This window comes from Cyanistes caeruleus, chromosome 6 (genome assembly GCF_971803275.1).
Source record: "Cyanistes caeruleus chromosome 6, bCyaCae1.hap1.1, whole genome shotgun sequence".
NCBI classification, from domain to species: domain Eukaryota; kingdom Metazoa; phylum Chordata; class Aves; order Passeriformes; family Paridae; genus Cyanistes; species Cyanistes caeruleus.
The window spans coordinates 56,406,260-56,433,633 of record NC_141706.1 but is presented as its reverse complement, the minus strand read 5'-3'; the positions used below and the strand labels follow the sequence as shown (position 1 = coordinate 56,433,633).

Sequence of the window (27,374 nt, the reverse complement as noted above, 5' to 3'; positions counted from 1 at the left end):
TATACTTATTGCAGAAGAGCTGAAGGAGCACTTGATAGGTGAGCATGCGATTGGCAAAATCTTCACTCTGGGGAACTCTGACTTTCCTGTTAGCTGGGACAATGAAGTTAAACTTTGGACATTTCTGGAAGCCAGAGCATCCCTTCTTTTGAAAACTTATAAAACAACTGTGGAGGTAAATTTATCATTATGTGTAATTTAAATGTCTGAATTCTTCTGTGTGTTGTGATTGTAGGAAAAGATATTTCGTCCTCCATCTTGTCTTTGCAAACTTTAGTCTGAATGTTAGCACATAATTCATTCTGTACTTTTTAAGTGCAGAAACAGTTTTGCATTATCTAAGGAAAATCAAATAAGATTGCAAAAAAGAAAATTTTGTTAATGTAATTTTGTTAATGTATTTTTCCTTTGATTCTCCAAGTAGAGACTATTTGCTTTTTTCTCTGCAAGTAGGATGGGGAATCAGTTTCAACTTGTTGTCTGTTAGTTGCGTTTTCCAGACTGCAAAGAAACATGCTCCTATTGCAAATGTATAAGTGAACCTACATGCTGCATGTATTTGTGAAGTAACCTGTATTTGCTTGTCATGCAGCCTGATTTATGTGCAGAAATTTTGGGCTTTGTTATGATTTCTTGACAAATTTCACTGGGATTCCTTGCAGACCCCCTCATGTCCATTTGGCTCTGGAGAGGCTTGTGTCATTTCCTGCCCAGAGAAAGAGCTGAGATGAGGGCCTGTTTTATTGTGTGGGGTGTTAGTAACAGACTCATTTTTTCTTTTCTAACAGGTCGATAAGTCCTTCCTGGAGACTCATGACCTCACTCCACATGCAATAATGGCCATCAAATTGCGCTTAGGTGAAAAAGAGATCCTGGAGAAGGCAGTGAAGAGCGCAGCTGCCAGCAGAGAGTATTATACCAAACAAATGGCAGATGGAGTTCCACTTCCAAAGTATGACAAGGGCCATATTGCCTTGTTGGAGAACACTGTGGCAGACTCTAGACTCCCTATTGTCTTGAGAAACCTAGAAGATGTGGAAGAGCAAGGGGACTTAAAGATGGATGAAGCCATTGATGCTGAAGTCACAGAGAATGGGTTTGTAAATGGTGAAAACTCTTTATTTAATGGGACCAAATCAGAAAGTGAAAATCTTAGTAAAGAGAAAAGGAACAGAGGGACTGAAGATGCCAAAGAATCTTCTTCAGAAAGTACTGATGAGGTTAAAGAATAGTCCTAAAGTTTTACTTTCTTGTGAAATTAAACTAGCTGAAGTTTATCAACAGTGCATTTATGTTGGTGTGTTTCTTTGTTAACATTTCTCTTTCTGCAGAGAAAAATGGTTTTGCTGCTTTATATAAAAATGAATTTTTAAGTTATTTAAAAGATTTAGCATCCCTTTTCAATTAAGATTGCCATCTTGCTTTCAGGCAAAAACTGGGGGAAAGAGGTGCCTTTGGAAGATTTTGCAGCCCTTTGTTGAACCAAATGTATTTTCTTCCTGGGGAAGAATTAAGCTCTTCTATCTGCTGTGCGTTTGTTGTTCTGTCACTCTGACTACCGAAATTAAAAGCTTGCTCTGCCTCCTGCCAAGAAAAGCAGAAGGCAGGACTGACTCGGTATTCAGCATGAAGGTAGGGGAGCAGTACAGCAGAAAACTGAATGAGAGGATCAGAAACTTGGGAGACTGGAGAAAAACCTGTTTAAAATCAGGTATGCCAGTACAGAAAAAGGTAAGGTGGCAACCTTATGATTGGTAGTTTTAAATGTCAATGAGAATCCAAATTGTATACACTTAAAGTGATCTCTGAAGATTTCAGTTTACTTTGTCTTTTGTTTACTGTATAAAATATCTTTCTTCTTCAGTCAGAGTTAGGCTGCTACAGTACAACATTCACGAACTTCTAAAGGCTGACTACTTTTTATTTCCAGGCAGTAGTTTTTATTTACAAGGTTGGCAGAGCTACCGAAGATTTTGAAAGCAGATAGGCCAAGCCACAGCTTTAAACTGATCAAAGTGAGGTCACTTCCCAGCTTCTTCAGGTTTTCACAATGAGCTAGAGATTTTCAAAGCTACACTTTTGACTAAACCATTATTAAAAGGAAAATATTAATAATATTCTTGTCTGTTACTCCTTCATTTCCGTGTTGTTGAATGTAACATTGAATGTCACATGGTTACTTGATCTTACTCGACTTTGTCTTTTGGTTAAGATATTAATTGATCTTGCTTCCTCAAAGGAAATGAAGCAGGTTTATGTATTTTTGGCCCAAGTCCAAACCACAGCCAAGTCTGCAGTGGATTTTGCCATTTAGATTGTGTCTTCATCTGATGCACATTTCTTGGGATACCTCCACAATTTAAGCAGGTCTACTGTCACCAGCAGTTTTGGTCACCGTCAAGTATGTGTTTGAACTTCTAGGTGGAAACAATACAATCCTAGCACTGTGCAATATCAGAACAAGGGTAATTCCATGGCTTGACTTTGAAATTACCAGGGTATTAGGAGGAGAGGAGGGCAGAATATTTTTATTTTGTGGATCAATTCAGAGGAGTATAAAGTGGTTTAATTCTGTTCTCAATATTAAGGACTTTGTCTTTTACTTTTGTATCCTTAAGTTCATGATAATGGATAGAATGGAAAGCTTGGACAGTTGTTTAGAGCTCAATAGAGGTTGCAAACTGCTCATCTAAGATCAGTTGCAGTAAAACGTCTTTTGGCACATTCATAGTTTTATTAGACTTTGCTTCTTTTATACTGCAACCTGGAAAATGTGTTTTTGCATCAATCTTTGGTGCACTACGCATGTGAGTAGTGACTTGCTTACAGGTTGTCATAGAAGTTCTGGTGTTTAACTAGTATCAGTGCGGGGAAAATAGAAAAAATAGTTTTTTAAAAAATATTTCACTAAGAATGGCATGTTGCCATTGCACCTTGGATATTGCTTCATCACTAACAAGATGCTGGACCAGTATTTTTGTAACTATATGCTGCCTTTGGTAGAATGCTATGGAATTGTTGTCTTGACAATTTAAATATCATAAAAGAATCATTACATTTTGATTTTTATTAGGACCAATACTCCATTTCTGCTTCTGCCACTTACATTGCACAACATTGTACTAGATACTATGATGCAATTCTGAAGCTAGCCTTTCCTGAAAATTATAACTGTAATTCAGAATTTAAATGCTTTGATTCAATCTGATACACTGTATTTTGTTCCAGTATTTGCTAATATCTATGGCTTAGCAAAGCCTGTGGTCACCACAGGACAGAATGTGTGGGTTTTCTTGAATAAAATATAGTTCTACCATGTCTTCACTAGTGAGTGTATTCTACAAACAAAGCCTCTACCTGCTACTGACTGCTGTATCTTTTGGGGTCTGTGGTGAGAGGAATATCTGTCCAGGTGTACAGATAAAGATTAAAGGACAAATAGCTGGGGAAAAAAACAAAAAAAGATTCTAGTAAAAGAAAGGAAAAGTGTTCTACTGAGTGCATGGTCAAATTCTTACTCTTCATCTGTTAGTGTTATTTAGAAAAATATGTTACACACAATAAAAATAGTGAGTAATCTAATTTTGTAATTTGCATTTTTCCTCTATACATGTAATGGTTCCTTCAGAAGCACTAACCTAAAACTTAAGCTTTTGAAAACTGAGGTGGAAACAAAAAAAAAATTGGCACTGATGAGCCCTTATTACCATCTGTCATGAAAACAGACCTTTCAAAGCATTTTAAAGTTAACTTTCTTCCTAATGTTTGGTTAAGAGGCTGTTCACACTAATCCCAGGCTAAATGCCAAATCTTGCTTCTGTTTAGCTATCTAAAGTATTCCTGTAAGAAAGACATCACTTGCATTTCTCGGACTGTTCTCCAAAAGCAAAACAGGGAAAAAAGCCTTTTGAATTTTACGTGAACCTACCTACTGATGAATCATTTCCCTAACAACCTGTAACTAGTTTGGGTCTGTGCCACGAGGTGATGTCCATATTTCCCTATTGATAAAGTCAAATATACAAAATTGAGCAACAACTGCCAGCCTGAAAAATATTTTTAAAGCGTAAATGCAACTGTAGCTTAAGTGCTGTCATGAGTGAAGGAGAAATGAGAGCCTTCTGGCTGGGGAGGTGGGATGGTTTTTGTTCTTGGCTAGAATAAATATTCTTTGCCTCAGACATTGTTATAAGGTGGTATGTACAGAAAATCTGTGCAACCCAACAGTAGCTGCCTTCTTAAGGCTGATTTGCCTTTAGGGAGGAATGATCATCATGGAGTCATGAAACTTGCATTGATTCAAAGGTATTCTGGAAGATTCAGGTTACAAAATCTCCTCTAGTTCACTTGTATAAAAACAGTATGTAATATCTACTGCTGCCCCTTCTCTCTCCCTTATTTTATAGAAAGGCATGTGAAGTAATGATGAAACATCATTTGAAGTATTTCAATCAGACAAAAGAAGGGTGCTCCCAAAAACTCTTCCTCTTTCCTGATTTTATGGACTGAAACTCAGTCCAGATATTTCATATACTCTGTTCTAAACAGGAGTTTTCAGTAAAAAACACTGCCCTACCAAATTTATCTGATGAAGCAATACCCTTTTCCTCTAGAAGACTTTTAACTGTTCCTTGTTGAATTCAGATATGACCACATGATTTTCACGTAATTACCATCTATATTTAATAGTTTCTATCGTGTTTCCTTCTTTGCATGCACTGCATGCTGTGCAAAGTGCAGCACATAAATTGGTGACTCACGGTTAGAAGAGCTTTCTTAGCATTTTGCAGGTTCTACATCTATTTCCTAACAAATGCCACAAGTTTGGAAACCATGTGGAGGATTTTTCAGTTAAAATTAAAAAAACCAAATCCTTAGTCCATAATTAAGAAAAAAGAAAACCACAAATAGTCCTGGTTTCTGAACCTGGTGTAATTTTTAATCATGGAAAATTAAGCTAGATGGGGAGGAAACTGAGGAGATATCCTTTCCTAAGTGGCAAACAAGAGCTGGACAAGTGAACAACAGCTAGTTTGTCTAGGAGGCGGGGTTTGCTGTTCTAAAGAACAGGAAGTTCAGGAATTATTTCAGTGCGTGTTCAAAATAATCTCCAGTTAATTCTGTAATTCCTGTGAAATTTCACAATTAGGCAAGGGCTTCACTATCCCTAGGAGCGGGTGAACACCTATGGATCACAAACTGTTGTGTTGAACTGGCAGTGAGGGAAAGGTGTAAGTGGCTGCTGCTTTGTTGTCAGGGCAGAGCTGGGTAACCTCAGGGGGTCTGGGTTGGAGTTACTGTTGTCCATTAACTGCTCCTCTGCCATTGTGGGACAGCAGCTCCTCAGCACTAGGGGTTAAGGAAAGTCTGTGCAAATCCAGCATGGAAGGACTGGAGAAAGCCACAGAGAGCAGTATGGAAATAGAAGGTAGCGTTGTATTCAGGTCAGTCACCTGAAACAATGTGTCTAGAATTAGGAACCTGCATCCACGTGACTTTTTGTGTACAGCACTATTTTATTATTTAAAAATGATCAAGCACAGAAGAAGCTTCTGAACCTGAGTCTTCTGTCTACCAGACATTTTCCAATTAAATCCAGTTCAGATCAGTTCAAATATAAATAAATCAGTCCAGATATGCCACAACTGTTGATGCTGACCACCACATCTTGTGCCTTTGAGCACCTTGATGTGAGTTTGAGTGAAACAGATCTGTAGCCCTTTGAGACTTTACTTTGCTTCTTTAGAAAGATACTTAAAATCTGCATGAGTATAGGGAATAGAATTTTGCACGTGAGTAATGTTGGTTTCACAACTGAGTCACCATTACTTAAGCATGGATTCATACACCATCAGAACCAGATAATTAGACTTAAACAATGGTATTTTATTTAAGTTTACTATTTTTAAAAAATGGGCTAACTTGTCAACACCGAATGCACAAATCAATCATCCTTTGAATGGGATTAACAGGGCCAAAAAATAAGCTTCCCTGTAAAATCCTATGCATGGCAAACAAGAGTGGCTCCATTCCAGCTTGCAGCCTTGTTTCACTTACACATTACTGACCAGGTACCCTCTTGCTTTGCGTTCAGCTGGGGCTACCTGCCTGTTCCCTGGATGCATTTCTATCCATGGAGAAACGTGGGCTGTCCTCTTGGCCAATTCATCAGTGTTTGACATGGTGCTGTGGAAGTTCGTAGAGTTCACCTTGTGCTGCTACTTTGGACCCATGCAAATGGAGTATTTCTTTCTTTTCTTTTAGTTTTCTTTTTGCAAATTCTGTTTGATTTAAATATACTGCATTTTGTTTTCGTATTCACAGAAGTTGCCTGTTCCTGCTATGTAAGGCTGAAATTTGGAAACTGTGTAGGTGTCCTGCATCCAGCAACTGCTTCATGATATGGGTTTAAGGGAAATTCCATTCCCTTTGCTCTATTCCACACTGGTTCACCGCTTTCAGTAATGTTAATACCTCAGCCAAGGCTCCTAATTTCAGCACTAGTAAGTGGGCTTGTATACAGATTTGTGGTCCAAAGGTATGAATAATGTGCTTTAAAAATGAATCTCCATGCTGAAACAGGCATGAAACAAACAGCCTCCTATGAAGTGCAAAGGAATTTTTAGTTTGCCTTGAATATCTCTAAGTCCCACTGCCTTACAGCAATTAATTCAAGTGATTGGATGCTAGGAATAGTTTATTATAATTGCACACAGATAGTAATTTATTAGGGTGGCTGTTTCTTTTGGCATATGTCAAGAAGGTCAGAGTTTAGGCTTTTTTGGACATTAACCTAGTCTTCTGAAACTCTGAAGTTCCACTTTTTGGTCATTAATTTTGTACATGCTGAGATTGTGACAATTAACCCACTTAATAAAGGTCAAGTTTCAATTTTTTCCAATTTCTGGAACACTTAACTTTATTCCTTCTTGAAAATGGGCAGATACAGAATGATAAATAGTTATTAAATGAGAACGAAGATGTAGTTCTGCTGTCAAGATACTATTGAATGGTTAGTAACAAAAGGACCAGAACTGCTATGGATTCGAAATAAAAGGAGTAGCATAGATCAAACTACAGGCAAATGAAATAGAAAAGTGTACATCACAGAGCTCTTTAAAGTAATTTCTACATATGTCCCTGTTAGTTTACTCTACCTAAGCTTCTAAATTATGCAAATCCATAATTTGTCCCTTTAATTTTTTTCACGTACACATGTGATATTTCCCGCAGCTGTAAAGCAGCATCAAACCACAGCTGAAAGGCATAAACAAGTAAAGTGAGTAAGGAAGTGGTGATGGTGTTTTCAGGTGACCAAAACCTAGTTATACTGTATTCCTTAATACTTGGATTTAAGGAGCCACAAGATTAGGTAAAAATAAACCCTTGGTTCTGTGTAGTGGCATCAGTTCCTAAAGGCTACATTGGCGTGTTGTGTCTCTTAAGCTATGACTTAAAATTTACTTCTGAAAAGTATCTAGCAAAAAGTATATTAATTTTAAATTGTATCAGCCATTGAAGAAATGTCTGCAGACGAATCAGAAGCAGTCATTTGCTGTGTTAATAATATCATTGTACCTTTAGTAGTATGTCAGCACTGAGTGATGTTTGAAAACCTATTTTTCACATTCAGTTTTGAAGTTTTTAGGTATTGACTAAGACAGTGAGTCCTCCTGGAATATTACAGCAGCAGTTTATAGGTCGGTGCAGAACACTTCAATGCAGGAATGACACACAAGTCTTCCTCTTCCAAATGATAAGAAGCTGTGGAACGAAAATAATAGTGTTCGCTGTATAATTTTTTCATTAAGTAGTACAAGTACTACTACCCAAACCTAAGAAATGGTGCTATAATTTTCACAAATTCTCAGTCCTGTGCTGCTGATCAGGCTCACTTCAAGTACAGGGATACAAACTGTCCAGCACTATTAACATGTGCACCAATGTAATTGCACAACATTCATATTTCAATATCATCGCTCAGGATTAGATGAAATTATTTCCCCCTGGAAAAAGAGTGTGGCTTTTGAGTTTAAAATGCAACACAGTTTGGCATGATGTGGCTTATTTTTCACAGGAGAGGTCTAGCTGCTGCCTTAAAAACTCTTGCCTTGTCCCCAGAGGCTTTTACACACACACACACACACACACACACACACACACACACACACACACTCACTCACTCTTGAGGTACTCCCTGCCCTTTCTCCCGTTGAGAGGAATTATTAACCTCTGCTAATGCTGTCTAAATGCTCACTAGCTGGTAGCAATACTTGTGGGACAGATGATTTAGAGCCACTTGATTCAAAACATTCTCAGCTAAAGCTAAGTAATCATTTCAAGTGATCAAATATCGTCTGCTGCAAGAAGCAAATACACAGCACAATGATAGTTATCGAGCTTACTCTCAGCAAAGCATATTAATCTTTTCTTTGGATTTTACTTTTGGGAGTAGTAATATCCTCTGACAGGACAATTCAGTTATCTTCAGTTGAGTTTCCAGAAGCAGCAGCATTTTTCCTCATCAAAATTAGGATATCTGGTAGGATTTCAGCCTAAAATGATGTACAGTCTTGAGGTGGACCTCATGCCTTTGCAGCAGGAGAAATTAGCTAGTATTTTCTTTCTCTTTATTAAGAAAGCTATTTTTGTCATCCACATTGGGCAACTGTATAAAAATAGGCAAGTTTTGTATCTTGGCAGGATTAAATGAGAAGTATGTATGTCTTTTTTTCATATCCTTGAATATCAAAGCAAGACAAGCCTATTTAGGAAGTAGAATTTTATTACTTAACATATATTTGCATCCCACAGTGAAGACATTCACTTTCATGGCACGTTTTCTCCCAATGGTTTCTAAATGCCTTGCAGCACTCACAAAGCCGAATTTTTGCAGTATTTTTCTGAGATGAAGAAGCATTATTATGTTTTCTGACATGAAGAAGGGGCTGCAATAGGGTGGCACAGCCTGAATCTGTAGTTCTGGTCACAAGAGATGGTTACATTTTTAAGTTCATCTGAAATAGTTTTGTGGACAAACTACTAGATTGTTTCTAGAAAGAGGAAAAGAGATGTGCCTGGAACTTGTTTAGAACAAATGTTTACTAAAATAAGCAGTTCCTCTTTAGGAGTAGAAGATCATTAAGCATTGGGATTTTTCTCCCTAGCTATGGATTGAGGGAAGAAAGTGTTTCTGTGACAGCAGTGCTAAGCCTCCCCCAAGGACAGACTGGGATCCACAGGGGTAATCGTTCCTGTACTGATCTGGCATCTTCCCTGAGCTTGGTCAGTGGTGGCGAGTGCAGGTGTTAACCTGGAAAACACTGAGAAACATCCCATTTCCAAAAAGATACAAAGAGTCAAATACAGAAAATGAAGTCAAGGTGAAGTCTAACAGATCCTCTAAAGACTTTTGGGTAATGTAATGGGTAGTTGTGATACAGATAAACAAAGTAAGAAAAGGTGTTTAGGGAAAGGTATAGCTGGTTGATTTACTGACAAAAATGTTCTCTTAGGGGCATGCTAGTTTAAACTGCACTAATCTTCAGGAAAGGGTGAGATTTAGCGTATCTTCCTCATGTAAAAACTGAAAACATTTGATCTGTCAAAGCATCTATTTTGATAGATTGCAAGTTACAAGGCTGATTTTTTAAATAAAAAAAAACTGGGCAGTGATGTGATCTCTGCATTTCCCTACATGTTGTTCAAGCATTTCATATGTTACTTATGTGTCAAGTCTTAAGAATTTGTTGGTCATTTTCAAATCTAGCAAAATTATGGAAAGCTCAGAGATTGGTCAGTCCCATTAAAATCACCAGCCAGGTAGTGCCCTACTTTAGGGACAGACCTGCTTCATTAGCTCATATGTTGCTAGCAGAAAATTCATGTGGAGACAGCCCTAAACATAATTCATTGTCAGTCATGAGAGTCAGAAGAAATCTATGTCTTGTTCATGAAAGCAACTTAAAATTTAAACCCTGCTTTGGGTTTGAAATGACCTTTTAAGAGTATAAGCTTGTATGACTCTATGACTTCAACCCTTTTCTTTGAAATCCCGAAGTCAAAGATTTGAAAAGCTCAGTATCTTAATGGGTTTTTGTCCTCTGTTGCAAGTGGTCAAGAATGCATTTTACTGCAAATTGAAGAACAAACTTGAAGCTGCTGTAAAGTTGCTGTTTGGTCCAGCTGCAGTCCCATTCATCCTCCTTTACATAGGAGAACCAAAGGCAGTCTGAAAGGCAGGGAGCCTCGCACTGACCCAGCGAAACGTAGTTGACCACTGGCACTTCATGCTATGGCAAACAAAACAAGAAACCCACCACTCAGGAGGAGCCTGAAAAGGCTAAGCATTGGTCTCAATGCTTCAGATTTCTGTTAAAGGAAATAGGCAAAATTAAGATGACAATTAGCCCTCAATCCTAAGATTACAAGCAGATTTGGATTGAAGAGGGGAAGGTAGAAACTTATTCCATGGGCAAATAATTCTGTGGTTGTCTAAAGAGCAAGGTTTTTGCATTGCTTTTGATGCTTTTCCTATGCATGACAGAATGAAAGTTCAGTGGTCTGGGCTGGATTTCCTACATTCCTCAAAACACCAGTCAGACCAAGTCTTTGATAACAGACTCATCAGTTTGGCAATATGGAGCTTGAGGAAATGTGCATAATTTTCCCTCCTATTTTATTTTATTTGACAACCTTTTTTTGAAGATCAGAGCATACTTACAATTTTTATAGAACTCCTAAATCATTAAGCTTGCCACATATGCTTATAAATGGGTTTTGTAGTCTGTTCTGTTTTTTTCATATGCTGGGTTTATGTCAGGTAAACTGGAATAAATGCAGGCTCCTGACTCCCACCTGATTATTAATATCCCCATGAACACTTGCTGGCAAACTAAATTAACTCTCTGTGACTTGAAGTAGCCACTAAATAAGATCCATTTCCTTTTCAGATTTTGGACCTTTCTGGTCTAGTTTCAAGTCAAATGTAGTGTGTAAGTGATATATCAGCCTTGGTAGAGGTTGATTTGGCTGTCCATCATCTTCAATCTTCTTGGGCTCCTAGAGAGTACAGCTGCTTTGGTCAGCTGGAATTTGGCTACAGGACATCACCAGTTAAAAAAATGAAGACATGCCTAGAGTAGGTGCCAGCACTGCTGTTGTTTGAAAGGTTGCTATGAAATAATACAGATGGAACAATAGTAATGAGCAGTTAAAACCTCAAACATAGAAATGTTAAACCTAATAAGCCTAAAAATCTGAAGTGTGTCAATTTTCCTGGTTTTTACGTTTGTTGGGTTTTTTTTAAACATCTTTCGTATTTGCAAGATCTCTAAAGACACCCGTGCCCTTTCTGGTAACAGGATAAATATGGTACTTACTGGAATGAGATCTCATTTTGTTCCGTTTCAAACCAAATAAGTGTGCTTTAGAGATCATGGAAGTCTGTAAAGGGATTTGCCTCCAAAGCTAACAAGCCAGCCATGGAACAAAGGGAGAATAGCCCTAGTTTGAAGTCAGCATTTACCAAAACGCAGTGTGTTGGCACTCTGAGTGTCAGTTTTCCCTTTTGTAAAGCATACTGCAGTATTCTGGAGCAAGTGCCTCATGCTGTGGTGCAGCTCTCTACCTTTGCTCATCCCTTTTCTCCTCTAATTGACGTTCAGAGGAAATGGACAGCATGGACAGCCTTTGCTGCATCATTGTCCATAGCAGCATACAAGCATTTTCAAATGTACTCTGTGTGTCTGGTCATAGGAGTCATAGGAGAACATTATTTCATTAGTAAATGCAAGAACTGCAGAAGGACTTCTTGTTAGCAAAATATCAAGCCAGAACCTTGGACTTGGGCTCCAGTTTATCCACTGAGCTCACAGCAGGGAGCAGTACTTGTGCCTAGAAGTGCCTAACTTCAGACCTGACTGAGCCAAGCTCACAGGGTATGTGCATCCCCAATTTCAGCACAGTTACCCTTTGTTAAAAAATAAAGGACCTGGCCATTTCCTGTGCTCTCTGAGGGATCTGGAAAAAAAAAGCCAAAAACCCCAACAAAATATAACATCCTAATTCACAAACTGTTCTGTTGTGTTTCTGCCTGAATCTCATCAGGCACTAGCTGGTGCCACTCTCAGAGCACTATTTCTTAATTCTCTCTTCTTCACTTCATACTTATCTCACTTTAGAGAGTGTGAAATTTTTCAGTTCATTATGTTCTGAACTGTTATTTAATTGAAGCCCCTAATGTTCAGTCAGTACACACTGCACACAGTCATTTAAAATATTCCAGCAGTGCACATTTTTTATAAGTGCTTCAATTGGAAGTGATCAAGGTTTGAGACTTCCAGCCTATAAAGGCTTCTGCTGTGGAAATGTGAAGTGCTACTCTCAATAATTTCAAACTGCTTCCTAAGCAAGCCTTCTGTTCTGACTCTCTTAAACTGCAGCATAATTTCTCAGCATGGTTTATGCCCAGAACCTTCATTTAATGGCTCACACAGAAAGGAGCAAGTTGCAGGGTCTGATGGAGCCCGCTAGCTGTGGAGCATGGTGGGAAGCCCTGCTCTCTGAACAGAGAGGCTGGGTGGGAGATTTTTGTTCCACTCACCCCATCTTGTCCAGAACTGCTGGAACAGAGTGACTGCCCCCACTGCCCTTTTTTCTGCATGGTGTGTGCCATGCTTGCAGCTTTGTCCTCAACTCTATGGGACCCGGTGTGACTGAAGTATGAGCACAAAGAGCGTCTCTAAATGGATTTTTTCCAGTGACATGCTCTGAAACTCCAGTGTTGTAAGGTGGTGAGCACCTAGAAGAAACAAGGATGAGCCATGGCATCACGGAGGGCAGATGACAGCCAGCTGCAGTGTCACTGCCCTGGAGTGAAGCTGTGGTGCAGGGAAGGTACTGACCAAGGATGAGGTACAGCCGTGCAGCTCCTTAACGTTTTCTTTCCCCTTTTTTTGGACGTGGCTGCCACCTGTGACAGCACAGACTGCAAGCTCGCCTTTCTTCCCTTTTCCACAACCTTTGTGTAGATGACAAAAGAAACCTGCTGAAGATGGTTGTCTTCAATCTTCCCAAGACTGATTCTGTGCAGCAAAGGAAGGGCTCTGCTTGTAAGGGAGAGAATGAAGTGCACCACTTTCCTTCTCCTGCTTCTCAGAGCAAATGATACACAGGAATCACCAGCTGTCTGTTGTGCAGGGACAGGCTAGTGGCAGTGGTAGATGAAGTCTCCACTACTTTTCATTATTCAAATTTAAAGCTGAAGAGGAGTCAAAGATTCCAGTTTTATTGAAAATGCTTGGTAATCTCTAGTAATGACCTAGTCTAACTAAAGAACAAGCACTTGTTAAAGGTCATTTTCCAAGTGCTGTCATCCTCTACTCTAATTAATATCAGCCATGTGTGATGTTGGCAGTGGCTTCAAATATTTTACCATGGGAAGACTGGACTTCCAGTGAAATTTTTAATGAAAAAATGTAAATTATCTCTCATGAATGCTGTAATCAAGGTATTCATTAGCTCACCCTGGACTGCAGAGGAACACCTACAGAAATAATCTGTGAATCTTGGATAATATTGTAGGAGGGGGAAGTCTTCCAGACATAAGCCAGTAAGCTGCTATCAGTTAGGGACATGTCTAAAGAGCCATGGTTCAGGCAGCCAAAAAGACCATGAAAAAGACAAATGAAGCATAAGGGGGCAGGGTCTACACTACTGGTGCTTAATGAAAGAGTAGAACAAGTAGCTCAGGAACCTGCAGATTTGGGAAACTCTTTCCTTGAAGATCCTTATCCTGATCCTTAAAAAGATTGATGAAAGCCCTGAAGCATCAACAGACACTATTATATCCTTTTCAGAGTGCTTTAAGAGTAACCACACCACCTCCAGATTTATACCTTGAGGCAGGAAGGGTTCACTAGAGCACTGACCCTGAATCCAGTTACCTGGCATATGTCCATAATGTACACTTGTCCAAGACAAAGGCATCCAGTGTTGATACCAAGATAGGGGGAAATGTTGATTCTGTTGCTATTCTTGGCAGCTTGTTTCACTATTTGATGACTTTCACTTTCAAAAACAAATTTTTCCTATTGCTTCAGGTCCTAATGGTAGATTTTGTACTGCTTTGTTTTCCTGGATGCAAAAACTCTCTCTCTAGTCTCTGGAAATTTCCCTCTGTGAATATACTTGTATAGAATAGCCAAGTTTACCTCCCAGGCTTCTTCTTTTGATGACAGAGGCACAGAAGGCCTCTTGCTGTAAGTTTCCTCTAGCCTAAAAGTGATTTTAGGATCTCCTCTCTGTGTTCCTCTAATTTTTCAGTATTCCTTGATGATTCCTCCACCAGAATATATATGGTTGCTCATAACACCAATGCTGTTTATGGTGGTATTTCTTTTGGATTGCCATTTTGCCTGGTCAAATATCAAAGTTCTTCAGTAGTTCTCTTTGTCTTAATGCACTCCAATTGGAGTTCCATGCTTATCATTTCAATCACTGCTATTGATGACACAATTTCCACAGTTCATAGGTGGAGCCTATACTCTGATTTCTAGATATCTGGCTTTAAATTCAAGTACATTAAAAAATTCTCAGGTTTCATTTAACAAATACTTTGTTAGACAAGAATGTAAGAACTTCACAATTATCTTAACTTATAGGGCCTGCAATTATATCTTCTTCAATTATTTTTTTTTAAGATGAATTTTCTTTTTTTCATAAGTCCAGTGTTGGTATTTTTTTAAATCTCCTTAAGTTCATGTGCTGCATGCCATGATTGTACAAAAAATTCTATAGTCAAGTTTAATGTCTCCTGGAATATTTTTACTTACATAGATAAAAATAGGGACATGTTCTCCAGTACATTTTCTTGGAACAGAGATTGCTAAACTCCACACTTTTCACATTTAGTCATAATTTCAGAAAAACAACAGAACATTACTTCTTGCAAAGTTTATGAAGTTCAGCTCCAAATTCAGTTTTCTCAATAGTGGGTTGAATCAAAAACTTGTCTCTCCAGGTACTTCCTCTCTTTACTGTACAGGACAAGGACTGCACAGAATGAGTGTTTGTACTCTTGTTAAATGTCTTCATGCTCAGGAGGCAGTTTGTACAGCCATTCAGTAAGGAAAAACAGGGATCATCTCCACTAGGCAATTCTTGAGGTAGGCATCTCCCGGCAATGATCTGAGAGAAATGCCTCTGCTCAGGCAGTGTCAGGCCAGAGATGTTCACAAACTGTGGCAGAGCTGTAGAGTTTCTTGCCAGGGTCTGTGCAAGCCTTCACAATCAAAGAATCATGGAGTGGTTTGGGATGTAAGGGACCTTAAAGGTCATCTTGTTCCAAACAGCTGCCATGGGCAGGGAGACCTTCCACTAGACCAGGTTTCTCAAAGCCCCATCCAACCTGGCCATGAGCACTTCCAGCAATGGGACACCCACAGCTTCCCTAGGCAACCTGTACCAGTGCCTTACCACCCTCACAGTAAAGAATTTCTTCCTAATATCTAATCTAAACATCTCCTTTTTCAGTCTGAAGCCATTCATCCTTGTAAACAGTCCCTCTACAGGTGCCTTGTACTCCTTCAGGAACTGAGAGGCCTCAATAAAGTTTCCCTGAAGCTTTCTCTTCTCCAGGCTAAATATCCCAACTCTCTTATTCCTTTCTCATCAAGGACGGACTCCAACCCTCTAATCATCTCTGTGGGCCTCCTCTGAATTCACTCCAACCAGCCCACATCCTTCCTATGTTGTGGCCCCAGAGCTGGGTGCAGCACTCCAGGTGGGGTGTCTGAGGGCAGAGTCAAGGAGAGTCACCTCCCTCCACCTCCTGGTCATGCTGGTTTTGGTGCAGCCTGGATATTGGCTGTGTCTGTGGACTGGGTATTGAAGTTCACTTGCAGAAAAGACCATGGCCATGAGTGACCTGAAGCTGTGCAAGAAAGAGTAGGATCTGGTCTGAGTGATACTGCCAAATGACAGACATGAGGAGCAGAGGTGCAGTCCTGCCACCTCTCTTCATGCTAAACCAAGATTTTCATGTCCCCTGTAGTTCAGACAATTTTTTTCTCAATTCCTCCTGCATTTTCATCCAGCCACTCCACTGTGTACCTGCCCTCACAGATGCCGTAGTCTCTGTCCTTCACATATGTCCTTCACACATATCCCACACAGAATCCAAACACAAACCCAAGAACCTAAGTGATTTAAAAGTGTGAAGTATTTCCCAGTTTTCATAGACATGTGATACATATTTTGGTGTGCACACATAGATGCCAGCTTGTAGCAGCTTCTTGTGATGTTGAAAACATATACGGGCAAGTTTTGCAAACAGGTAGGGAAGGAAAATGTAGCACTGGTTATTTGTATTGAACTGTTGCAGGAGGCCATGGCAAACTGGCAACCTGTTACACTAGAACCAAATTCCAGAGAGCTCATAGCCTCATGGTCTGTCATTGTTTTGTGTGAAGGCTGCACTTCACTGTTCCAAATCCCAATGACAAATTTGCCAGTGAGAGGTGTAAAGCTCCAGAAGAGAAGATTTCTAAATGAAAGACAACAACTCTTTCTAGTGTATTTTCCCAATTAATATCCAAAACCTCTGATTCATGCTAAAAATACAATGAGCTAATAATCTCCATTTCACCATGAGGATGTATTTGTATCAGAAACTTGCAGTGTTTCTCTCAATGACAGTTCTACATAGCATTTAAAAAATACATCTTGGAAGCAGTTTGATCTGTATTTGGCTAGGATCACACAAAATCAATACTGGCACTGTGAGATTAAAATTTCTCCTTATTTTCCTCCAAAGCATATACCAAACTCTGGAGTCCATTGTAACTACCTTGTGTCTGAATCATAGAAACCTTAGTGTGTGGTTACCTTGGAACAGCTACCCTAATTCCCAAGATGGATGGCATGCTTACTGTACCAAGAATGTTCAGGAACCTCTGGATTAATAAACCTGATTCCAAAGATTCTGATTTTCATATTTATAATCCCATTCATAAACTCATAAATTTGCTGTTTAAAGTCTGTTATGTTTGTTGATCCCACTGCCTGTACTTAGGACTTGCTTCCCAAAACTGTCTTGATGTGATGGGAACATCAACTTCTTCTGCTATTGCAAATGGGGGTCTTCTCCAAAACACCAAGAATGCTTTGAGAAACATCTCTGTCTTACATGCTACATGTTAATCCTGAGGCTGGTTTCATAGCAAGAAGGGAAAATACTATCAAAATGCAGTGAATGAATGCATATCCATCACACTGTACTTAGAGGTAGAATTAAAGGACAAAGGCTCTGTGAACTGCCATGTCCACACTGCCTTCACATAAACTCCTTCTGCCTTCACACTGCTTTGAGCATCAGCATTTGAGTTTATTTATGGGGAGAGAATTCCACTAAAATACACATTTTTACATGGAGTGACATACATACATAGGGAAGAGCTTATGTATTCTTCCTTAGCAAAGAGATGTGAAATCCAGTTGAAATCTATATGAGATGGATATCTCATATAGATTTATATATTTAATAAATATATTTATTAATTATTTATTTATATTTTAAATATAATATCTTTAATTTTTTTATTTTTATTTTAATGTGCAGATTTCAGTAGACCTTTTTGGTCATACAGCCCTGGGAAGTTTTAACATCTGTAAATGCCTGAGCTGTCCAGGATCCAAGTTGCTTGGGAGGTGCTGAGTGATGCTGAAACAGTATCTTGCAGTGGCTTAGCTGATGAAATTACCATGATGTGTGAAGATGGTACTGGCCAAGGGCAGGACCCACAGTGATAATCGAGTATCTCAGCTCTTCCACTATACTCTGTGACCTCAAGGAAGGTGCTGTTTTTCTGTGCTGGCTCCTCCACCTATAAAATGACATTTTGAGCTAAATGCTTTGAGAGTGACAGATACTGTCCAAACTTTCCCTGGAAAAACTGAGCAAATTTTGTATCTAGGATGTAGTAGAGTTAAGCCCTGTTTGGTAATATGGAGTAAGACAGCACTGCTAATACTGGGATAGAAGCACCCTTGAAATCTCTGCAGTTTCTTCTTGCGACTGACGAGTTTTGGCTTAAGGCTACAGTGCCAGTTCATGGAGTGAGTAAGAAATGTGTCTGCTGAGATATGGCCTAAACTCCTTCCAACAGGAAAATGGGCAACGATGTTTGTAGCCACTTGTGAGACACAGGGCCACGTACCACAGCAAATCACAGAAGCATGGACAGGCTGGCACAACGGTGCTTTGAGCAGAGAAGGCACTGTGGACCTGCATTTCAGCAGTGGTGTCCACTCACACTGCCATCCCAGCCATGAAGAGCTGTGGGTATTTGAAAACCTTGGTTAAAACCAGGGACAGAAATGTTGGAACCAGTTACTGTGGGCAGGATGACTTCTGAAGAGCCATGGTAGCCCTCCAGCCCCAGCACTATCCCAATGCAAACAAAACTAGTGCTTCTAAACTAAACTCTTGCTTTTATCTGAAAATAATTAGCTGAAGAAAAATAAAACTCCTTCTGTCCTTGCAAAGCTGCGAGGGAAGGGAAGTGCATCTAAGATTGCTTCAAATGAAACAGTGAGGCTCAGAGGAACCAGAGACCTCTGCTTGTATGCTGCATTCCTTACTCCTGAGACAAGTTTATGAAGGAATGGAGTGTCTTTAATCATTTAATTTGGCTAATTTAAAACTACATATGCATAATTTATTTACAAGAGAGGTAAAACCCTCTAATTCCTGCATTTATTATTGTAACACACAGTATTAGAGTGATTCTTTTTTTTTACTATTGAAATCTGCACACTGCCTGAGAGTGTTAGTGTGCTACACATCATGCCTGAGTGAGTGTGTTTGAGGGTTTTGGGACTCCAATTCACATATACCACCCTCCATAAATTATGTACTTTACTTCCATTTATATATGAAGGCGTTGCAGAAATTATAATATAAATTAATTTATAGGGCTTTCATTCTCAGCAATTGTTTTATGCCCTTTCTTCCAAAGGAAAAAAAAAAAAAACAACAAAAAAGGGTTTTTCCCACTCCAGGGGGGGTTTCAATTTTGGTAATACTGCAATAGTGCCTTATGTTAAAGGTGCATTTGGCTCATTCACACCAAAACCCAGGGAATCAGCCTTGTTGAAACTACCTCCAAATACAATTTATGCAATCTATTCATGTAAGTGGGACACCTTTTCTAATTCCAGCTCATGGGAATTTAATTGCCAAGTTTGAGCCTTTGTCAGGATATCTATCATTTTTCAAGGACTTCATGGAAGGAAAAAGAATTCAGTGAGGTCCAGCTCTTTTACAAGGCTTGACAACTATTCTGACCTTCTCAGAGTGTAAGACGTGAGAGCCCCGAAAGACCTGGCCGAGGCAAAGTGAGAGAATTGATTCCAGAACTGCCTCATTCACAGGTACCTTTAAATTATATTCCAGCCTGACCCAGAAGGTTTCTGCCATGTAAGTATCACCCCACTCACCTTTACATAGCTGAATTTCCCCTCATTCCTTTGCTGACCTGGGCTGTACTTTGTGCAGCCAGCTTCACTGAAGGCATTGTGTGTCCACCATAATGCCTCTCATCACTAATTCACAGTCCCTTGGCATGTATGAAAGCTTAAATTATTTTCTGCAGTGTGCATTAGCTTGCACATGTCTACACTGAATTTCATCTTCCATCATGCTGTCTGGTCAAGTCTTTCTGGAACATGTCGTAGCTCCCCATAGTCTTGAGTAACCTAAAAAATTCTGTGTCGTCCGGACATTTTGCTAATTCACTATTTACATCCCTACTCCCAGGTCACTAAGAAACATCTCTTACTACAAACTTTGGGCTGACAGGAATAAATTCTTAATGTGTATTGAAACCATGAGCCAATCTAGGGCTATTTCTTAGTTGGATATATTCGAAGTAGCTTTTAATGGCTTATCAGTAGGTGTTGAAGGCAGTGAAATCTGTGACAGCATTGCAGGTTCTGCTTTCTTCAGCTGGGGTTGCTAACAGAGACTCTGGGGCTGGCATTCTGCTCCCCTGGGTGGGAACCTAGCTCTTTTCTAAATCTGTATGGGATTTGAGCCTCTTCCATTCACTGTATTTTTCCTCTGCAGGAAGGACAACTGCCACAGGCAGCAGCAGCCACTCATGGTGCAGAAGGAGGTCTCTGTTCTAGGAAATTGAGTTGACCCATTCCCCTGGAGCTGGTTGCCACAAGAGGAGGAAACAGGAGCTAACAGAGAGCAAGACCATGCACAGGGGCAGAAGAAAAGATGTGGGCCAGTCCTTTTACTGGACTTTTACTCTTTTACTTTGTACATATTTTCTACTTCTTCTTAAGCTATAGGAATAAATATCAGTACTTGCAGTGACAAAGAGGGAGATTCTTTAGGCTATAGGCTGCTTTGGAGGAGAGGACAGGATCTGAACAAGGAAGGTGATGTAGGAGGAAATGTTGGCTTTTGAAATTTTAATAAGTAAATTTTACAGAGGAGGATGAATCTCCTTTTCTCTCTCCCTTCAAAATCATCCTAAATTATATATCTGAGGGTTGTTAGCTCTCCTGGCAATGCCAGCACCCCCCTGAAAAGGTTACCATACCTGCAGGTATGTCCAGCAGCAGCAAAAAGAACACATGAGCTGAACACTCAAGCAATGAATAGGTGCCACTAGAAATGATGCTTTGTTGACAGCAATAGAATGGTATATGTTTCTTTGAGGTATTTGTCATTCCAGGGTATATGCAGGCTCAAGTATATGAAACTGATTTGGATTATGGTCGGCAACACTTAGGAGGTTATCTTTGCAATCAGAAGAAAAAAAAAAGCTTTTAATTACAACCACAGTAACAATATCAAGCTGGGGCAAATCCTATGTTCAATCCTGTACTACTGCTCTGGAATTCTGCCTGGTTTGATATTTGTCTCTCTGTCTGGTCCCTCATGAAATCACTTCCTGAACTGGATGTTTTTGCTATAACCACTTTTGCAATAAAATAATGGAAGACAGAGAAATATGTCTCTGACATACTTGGGAAAACACTGATCTGCCCACAGACCCTACTTGAACACAGGGAGAAGAGCACAGACCTGCACAGATGCTTTTATAAACCCTTGCTCATTCCTACCCTGGTAAGGGACCAGGGTCCCACAGCCACCAGCTCAGACCTCTGGTTAAACCAGCAGCAGAGCCCCCTTCTGCTGTCCCAGCAGCACATCAGATATAGAAGAAGATAAAATCTCTGTTTCCAGCTTGTCAACACTCCTGTATGAAGCAATGCCGGTGTGATCTCCTTGCTGTGGTGCCCAGCTTTCCACACGTGGGCTGCGCTGGTCCTGAGTGCTTTGGCAGGGACCTGCTAGGTGCTGTTATCCCTGGGAAGGGGCTGTGCTGCAGGTGCAGTGAAGGCACCTGCTTCCCCCAGAACCTCTTCAGTCACCTGGTTTCCAGCCTGGAGGCTTTGGGCACCTCTCACTTAGATTACATCTCCCACATCATCCCATACTTCATCACCCTCTCCACCCTCCGCCCCGTCCTCCAGCCTTTCCTCTCCCCTCCCGCCCTCAGCCACCCTCCAGCTTCCTCCCTGTCCCTCCAGCCATCCCTGTCTGCATTCCTGTCTGCTCTGTTTGCCTCCCACCTCAGCATCCCACAGCCGGTGCCTTTCTGCAGATGGACTGGGCCAGTCACCCACGGCTCTCCATGGGGCACCGGCTCCCAGCGAACATCAAGGGCCCTTTTCTCTCCTCTCTTTCAGGCGATTTGCAGCTCCTGGGGGCTCCATGAGCACTGGAGCAGTCCTAGCGAGCTGGAAGTCAGCAGCGCATCCCTCCAGAAAGATTTTGTTTGGGGGCGAGGCAGACAGGGTAGACAGTCTGAGGGTGGCCTTGTTAAAAAAGGGTCTTTGAGGTTTGTGGCTGTGCATGATGCGGTGGGAAGGAGAGCAAGGGACAGGAATCCTATGGAACAGGATGCACACGTGGCTCCAGGCTTTTTGGGAGATGCGGTTTCAGCTATGAGCCGAGCCATTAGACACTCCAGCACTGCCCTGTCAGAGCATGGAAACAGGGCCAGCCCCTGCTCCAAGGCAGCATACAGTCCCTTTTCTTCCCATGGAGCCCCAGCCAGGCCTGCCCTTACTTGCTTTCCAGAGGACTGCGAGCCCTGGAGGTGGCTTCGCGGTCCCACCAGGCAGGAGCTGTGCCATGGCCTCTGCCCCACGGCGCCAGGGAGAGCCGGCAAGTCATGGCCCCGAGAGCCCAGAGCTGGCCCGTCCCCAGGCCCAGAGCTGGCCCGTCCCCAGCCCCAGAGCCGGTCCTGGTCCCGAGAGCCCAGAGCTGGCCCGTCCCCAGCCCCAGAGCCGGTCCTGGTCCCGAGAGCCCAGAGCTGGCCCGTCCCCAGCCCCAGAGCCGGTCCTGGTCCCGGGCCCAGAGCCGGCCGATCCCCAGCCCCAGAGCCGGTCCCGGTCCCCAGGCCCAGAGCCGGCCGATCCCCAGGCCCAGAGCCGGCCGATCCCCAGGCCCAGAGCCGGTCCCGGTCCCCAGCCCCAGAGCCGGCCGATCCCCAGGCCCAGAGCCGGCCGGTCTCAGCCCCAGAGCCGGTCCGTCCCCAGCCCCAGAGCCGGTCCCGGTCCCCAGCCCCAGAGCCGGCCGATCCCCAGCCCCAGAGCCGGCCGATCCCAGCCCCAGAGCCGGCCGATCCCCAGCCCCAGAGCCGGTCCCGGTCCCCAGCCCCAGAGCCGGCCGATCCCCAGCCCCAGAGCCGGCCGATCCCCAGGCCCAGAGCCGGCCGATCCCCAGGCCCAGAGCCGGCCGGTCTCAGCCCGAGAGCCGGTCCCGGTCCTGGTCCCCAGCTCCGAGAGCCGAGCTGCGCTTTGGTAGCAGGATGGTTCCTACAGCAGCAGGAACTTCTCTCGTGACATTTTCACAGCTCGGGAAGGAACAGGAGGGATTGATGACTCTGAGCCCAGGAAAGACAAAGAGGTGATACTGCCCTACTGGGCTTTGATAAACCCAGGCAACCAGCCACCACTTGTTCTTACAATCCCTCACTCCCACATATGCATGAGAAACGCTATTGTGGGGCTTTTTCAACATTACTGCATACTTATTAACTGACGTGCTTTTGTTTTCTATCAAAAATCTTGTTTCTAAACCTCTCCTTATAACTCACCACATAGACACATGCACATACTAATTTTTCTGTCAAAGAAATCAGTACTGTAACATTTGAAGGGGAAAGTAAAAGACCATTTTAAACCACTTTTTTTTTTTTTTTCTTTTCACCATTTTCTTTCACCAAATTACTCTTCAGCTCTTAATTTCACAGACATTGTGCTCAGTTTCAGTAGCCTGCAGAGGAATGTGGAGGTGTGAATGGGCAAGCTTTTGCTAACAAAACCCTCTTCATTTTTTTTTCTCATAAGCATAGTGTTTGCACCTTGCAAACCTGACACTCCTATTGAGGCACAGATTTGTAAAGGTATTTTGGCATCTCCCTCCCGGTAAGTCAGACTTGGAGATTTGGCTTTTCCAGTATGATAGTTTGCTCTTTTATTAGTTGAATTTTCCTCCTGTTGGAGGAATGGCAAATCTGATTTGACTTCTCTGGGGGCAAAATCACAGGACCACAAGGCAAAATCCTTTAAAAATATCACCTAATTAATTCTCTCAGATATCTGTCAGGAAAAACAGGCACTTTAACTCATTTTCTCCCCACAAAGCAACCAGCTCAGAATATGAGAACCCACTTCTAATTCAGGGTGATGCCTACCTGGCTGGATGCAGCAATGTGCAGATGTATTGAAGAAAATGTGCCACAGCAGCTTCCTAGCAGGACTTCACAGCTTCCAACCCCTGAGTGCTTTTTAAGCACTAACTCAGTAATTATGCATCATGGACAGGCCTACTTTTTCGCCATCACTTCTACATTTCACTGCAACTTTGCAAAATGATCAAATGATTGAGATCTGGAAAGTTCATGCTCTCTGTCCTGTATTCGGGCTATTGCACGATACTGCTGTGCCATTGAGTCACTTAGTGAAACTGATTGTCTTTGCTGTGTCCTGCCTAGAGGTCCACAGGGAACTGGACCCTCTTGTGCTCACTTCTGGATAAGCACACAATGTGAGTCCCCATACTGATGAATATATTACTTAAATGGAAAAAGAGACCCAGAGAGAACAGAGACACACAAAGGAGTGAACAATACAGGAGCACAGAATGCCAGGTCACATCAGTGGGCATATCAGCTACAGAATGTCCTGCTCCCACTTGAGGCCGTTGCTTGGAATGCTTTTCTCAGAGGTGGAAGTCTGTTGGATGCACAAGCCACAGCTCAGACTGCAGCTCGTGTGTATCTGAAGAGATTGTCAGGCTGGAGATGCTCTGCTTGCTGTGTCCTGTAGGATGCTGCATCTGAATAGCAGCATATCTTTTGTGCCAGGCATCTCCATGATGGAACCTGAGACATTATAATTCCAAAATACCCACCAGACCCCAGAAAACTGATGAAATGCATTTGAAATAGCAGAATTCTGATGTGGTCAATTAACCCCCTGCTGTGTAGAACCCTGATATCTCTGTATAAATAAAATAAAAGGCAATAGTGTTGGATTGATGGCATAGCTGGGGAAGAAAGCAGCGATACCATGAGATAGTTCCTTATGAATTATTTATTGGGTGCTGTGATCAGAGCTCTGTTTAGCCTCTGTCCTGCTCTAGGTCATCACAAGCATACACCCCATGCCCTAACTCAGAGCATTAAGCAGCCATGCCAAAGACAGGATCTTTGCATGACTGCCTCCAGATCCCAACACATACCCGTGTAGCCCCTATAATGGACAAGCACATGTATTATTAAGCAGCAGAAAGCACTCGTACAAGGCTGACGGCACACATGACTTATTTACGCTGACCTAAAATAGCAGCACTTTAAATGATACAAACACAGAAGACTTTAAAGTGCTCCATGGAGATTTGTGAATACAGGAGAACCCTTTGGCTAATCCTGAAACATTGTTTTCTAAAAAGTAATCTGATTTTCTTTTATGCACCTGCCATTACTTTCCCTACCTAGAAGTGACTTCCTTTGGTTTTCCCTATATATTGGATTATTAGCAGCTCAGTTATTAACAATCCTCCCACTTTTGCTGGCAGATGCAGCCTTTCAGAGCTGACAGTTCCTAAGGGCTTAGGAATACTCTCCCGCAGGCTTGCAGGGTGGAGGATTCGTGGGGTTTTCCCTTCTTTTAGCTGAGATTCCTGATGGAAAGTGGCTTTCAATGGCCCCGCTTCAGCTATGCCCATTGGCCAGGCTTGGCACATTTTGTCCCCACTGTCACTCGGTGTCTGTTTGGGGACAGGGTCTGTGTACCCAGATGAGAAGGGAGGTCACTGCCAGGATGGCTGGGAAAGGCTCCTGGGGGTGTGCCAGGATCACAGGGTGAAGGCCAGAACCAGTGAAACCTTAAAATGTGTGTACGTGTGCGCAGGGTGGGGAGGGACCTTAAAGATTATTTAACCAAAAAAAAACCCCTCAGAGTCTGACTTATATGAAATTTAATTTAATTTATTTTTACACCAGCAGCTGTCAGTTCAAAGAACAAAAACAAAGTAGCCATCTGTGCTTAATTTCATAAATCTACTGTAGATTGTCACATGATAGTGGAACTTGGACAAAAACATGTCATGTGATTGGGTCCAGTCCCTTTAAAGTCAGGCTTTCATATATAGTCAGATGTAGTTGCAGCTACAGGCACGAGGCCCAACTAAGCAGGCAGCAATGTGTCATGAACTGAGAGGGGTCAATCTGACAGAAATCCTGATTCCTAGGACTTGTAACATTTTCCCTTCTTTTCATGGCAGAATTGTTTTGGTTCTTTTTTCATTATGTTGTGCTTTTAATTATCAGTATTGGAGGAAAACTATGAGCTTATTAGATAATAGCAATGCCTGCAACATGAAGTGCAACATGAAATAACTCCCCTCCCATGAGATCTGCAATGGCATGGAAAAAGCAGGGTGCCAGGAAGCTGTGAAGTACCAAGGGTGGTTGCAGTCATGCAGTCTCACCTTCCATCGGAAGCTCTTCCCTGATTCTTTAGATGTGACAAAAAACATTTTCTTTAAACCTCCACTGAACACAGGTAAATCAGAGAAACATAAAGAAATGAGATTTTCTTTATCCATTTGAGAGGCAGGGCTAATAGAGAAAGTCAGAACGTGTTTACTCTCCAAAATCATATTACTAAGAAAGTGCAAGGGAGAGAGATCAGAGGGGGTGTAATTAAAATACAGATCAAAAAGTCACATTTTTCAATTTGCTATGTGAAAAAAAAAAATAACAATCAGCTTGTCATATTCTCATTAAATACCAGATGGTTGAGCATGAGTAATAGATCTCTGGCTGACAGAAATCTGCAAACTCTTTTCTTTGGAGAGTTTTTAACTTCAGCAATCCGACCATATCGAATAGTCAATAATGCTATCAAGGTGAATGTATTTGTTTAGTATTTACGTGCATATATATATTTGTCTGTGCGTGCCAGAGCGTACGTGCGTGTGGGGTGGAAACCAGAGCCGAGCCCCAGAGAAGGTAAAATTGATTCTTAGCAGGTGAGTTTAGCTGCCTAACACACTTTTACTCTCACACTCACAGAGACAAGGGTTTCCTGAGGTTTAATGCTTTCCACCTTCTCATAGATAATTAACTGATGACCACAGCCATGCTGAAAGGAAAATGCTACAGCTCCTTTATCTGATGCAGCCATATAACTATAAATCAGGTTGCCACTCTCACCCTGAGCCCTGCAGATTAATCTCTTTCTTGCACCTCTGCTGTTCTCTCCAGTGGAGATCTAGCAGCTGCAGGCAGCCTTGTCCTGCTGCCTTTTCCAGGGCCAGGTCACCCCCAGACTAACAAAAGTTTTACCATGTTCAAATTATTTCTCTGGTTTGTTGTCACTAGTGCTGTATTACCACAACATTGACAGGATCTGGCCATAGGCCACCACTGAGATGATATGAAGATAGAATGAGCAAGGTGCTTCTTTTCTTCCCCACATGATTCACTCTCTCCGTGTGCAACATGATGCAGCACAAGGACGTGGTCAGGTGGGGAAGCTCAGACTTAACCATATCAGAGGGTGCTCATGTGGACAGCACTGTCAGCTTTGCCAGTCTGCTGAAGCCAAACCAACCTTTCTGCAGCCAGGTTCCTGTCTTGATCCCAAGTACAAAGGTGCATTCTGAATGCTCCCTCACTGGACTTCAGCCATTTGCAAGGCTTGATAACAGCACAGCCAAATGACTGGAAGCCCTGAAAGGCCGATGTAATAAAGGAAACATTTAAGCCTGCCAG

The 27,374-nt window shown here is 41.8% G+C and overlaps 1 protein-coding gene across 5 annotated transcripts in view; it reads left to right on the top strand.

Annotated features, from left to right (window-relative positions):
• The window catches only part of SETD3 (SET domain containing 3, actin N3(tau)-histidine methyltransferase), a 60,249-nt gene extending 56,929 nt beyond the window's left edge, over nucleotides 1–3,320 (top strand). For all 5 annotated transcript variants that reach the window (XM_023927601.2, XM_086894396.1, XM_086894395.1 and 2 more), the window contains 2 exons: nucleotides 15–175; nucleotides 789–3,320. In XM_023927601.2, coding sequence (XP_023783369.1) covers nucleotides 15–175; nucleotides 789–1,232 — 605 coding nt within the window. In that variant the 3' untranslated portion in view covers nucleotides 1,233–3,320. The remainder of the gene's footprint in view (nucleotides 1–14; nucleotides 176–788) is intronic.
• The last annotated feature ends 24,054 nt before the right edge of the window (nucleotides 3,321–27,374 follow it).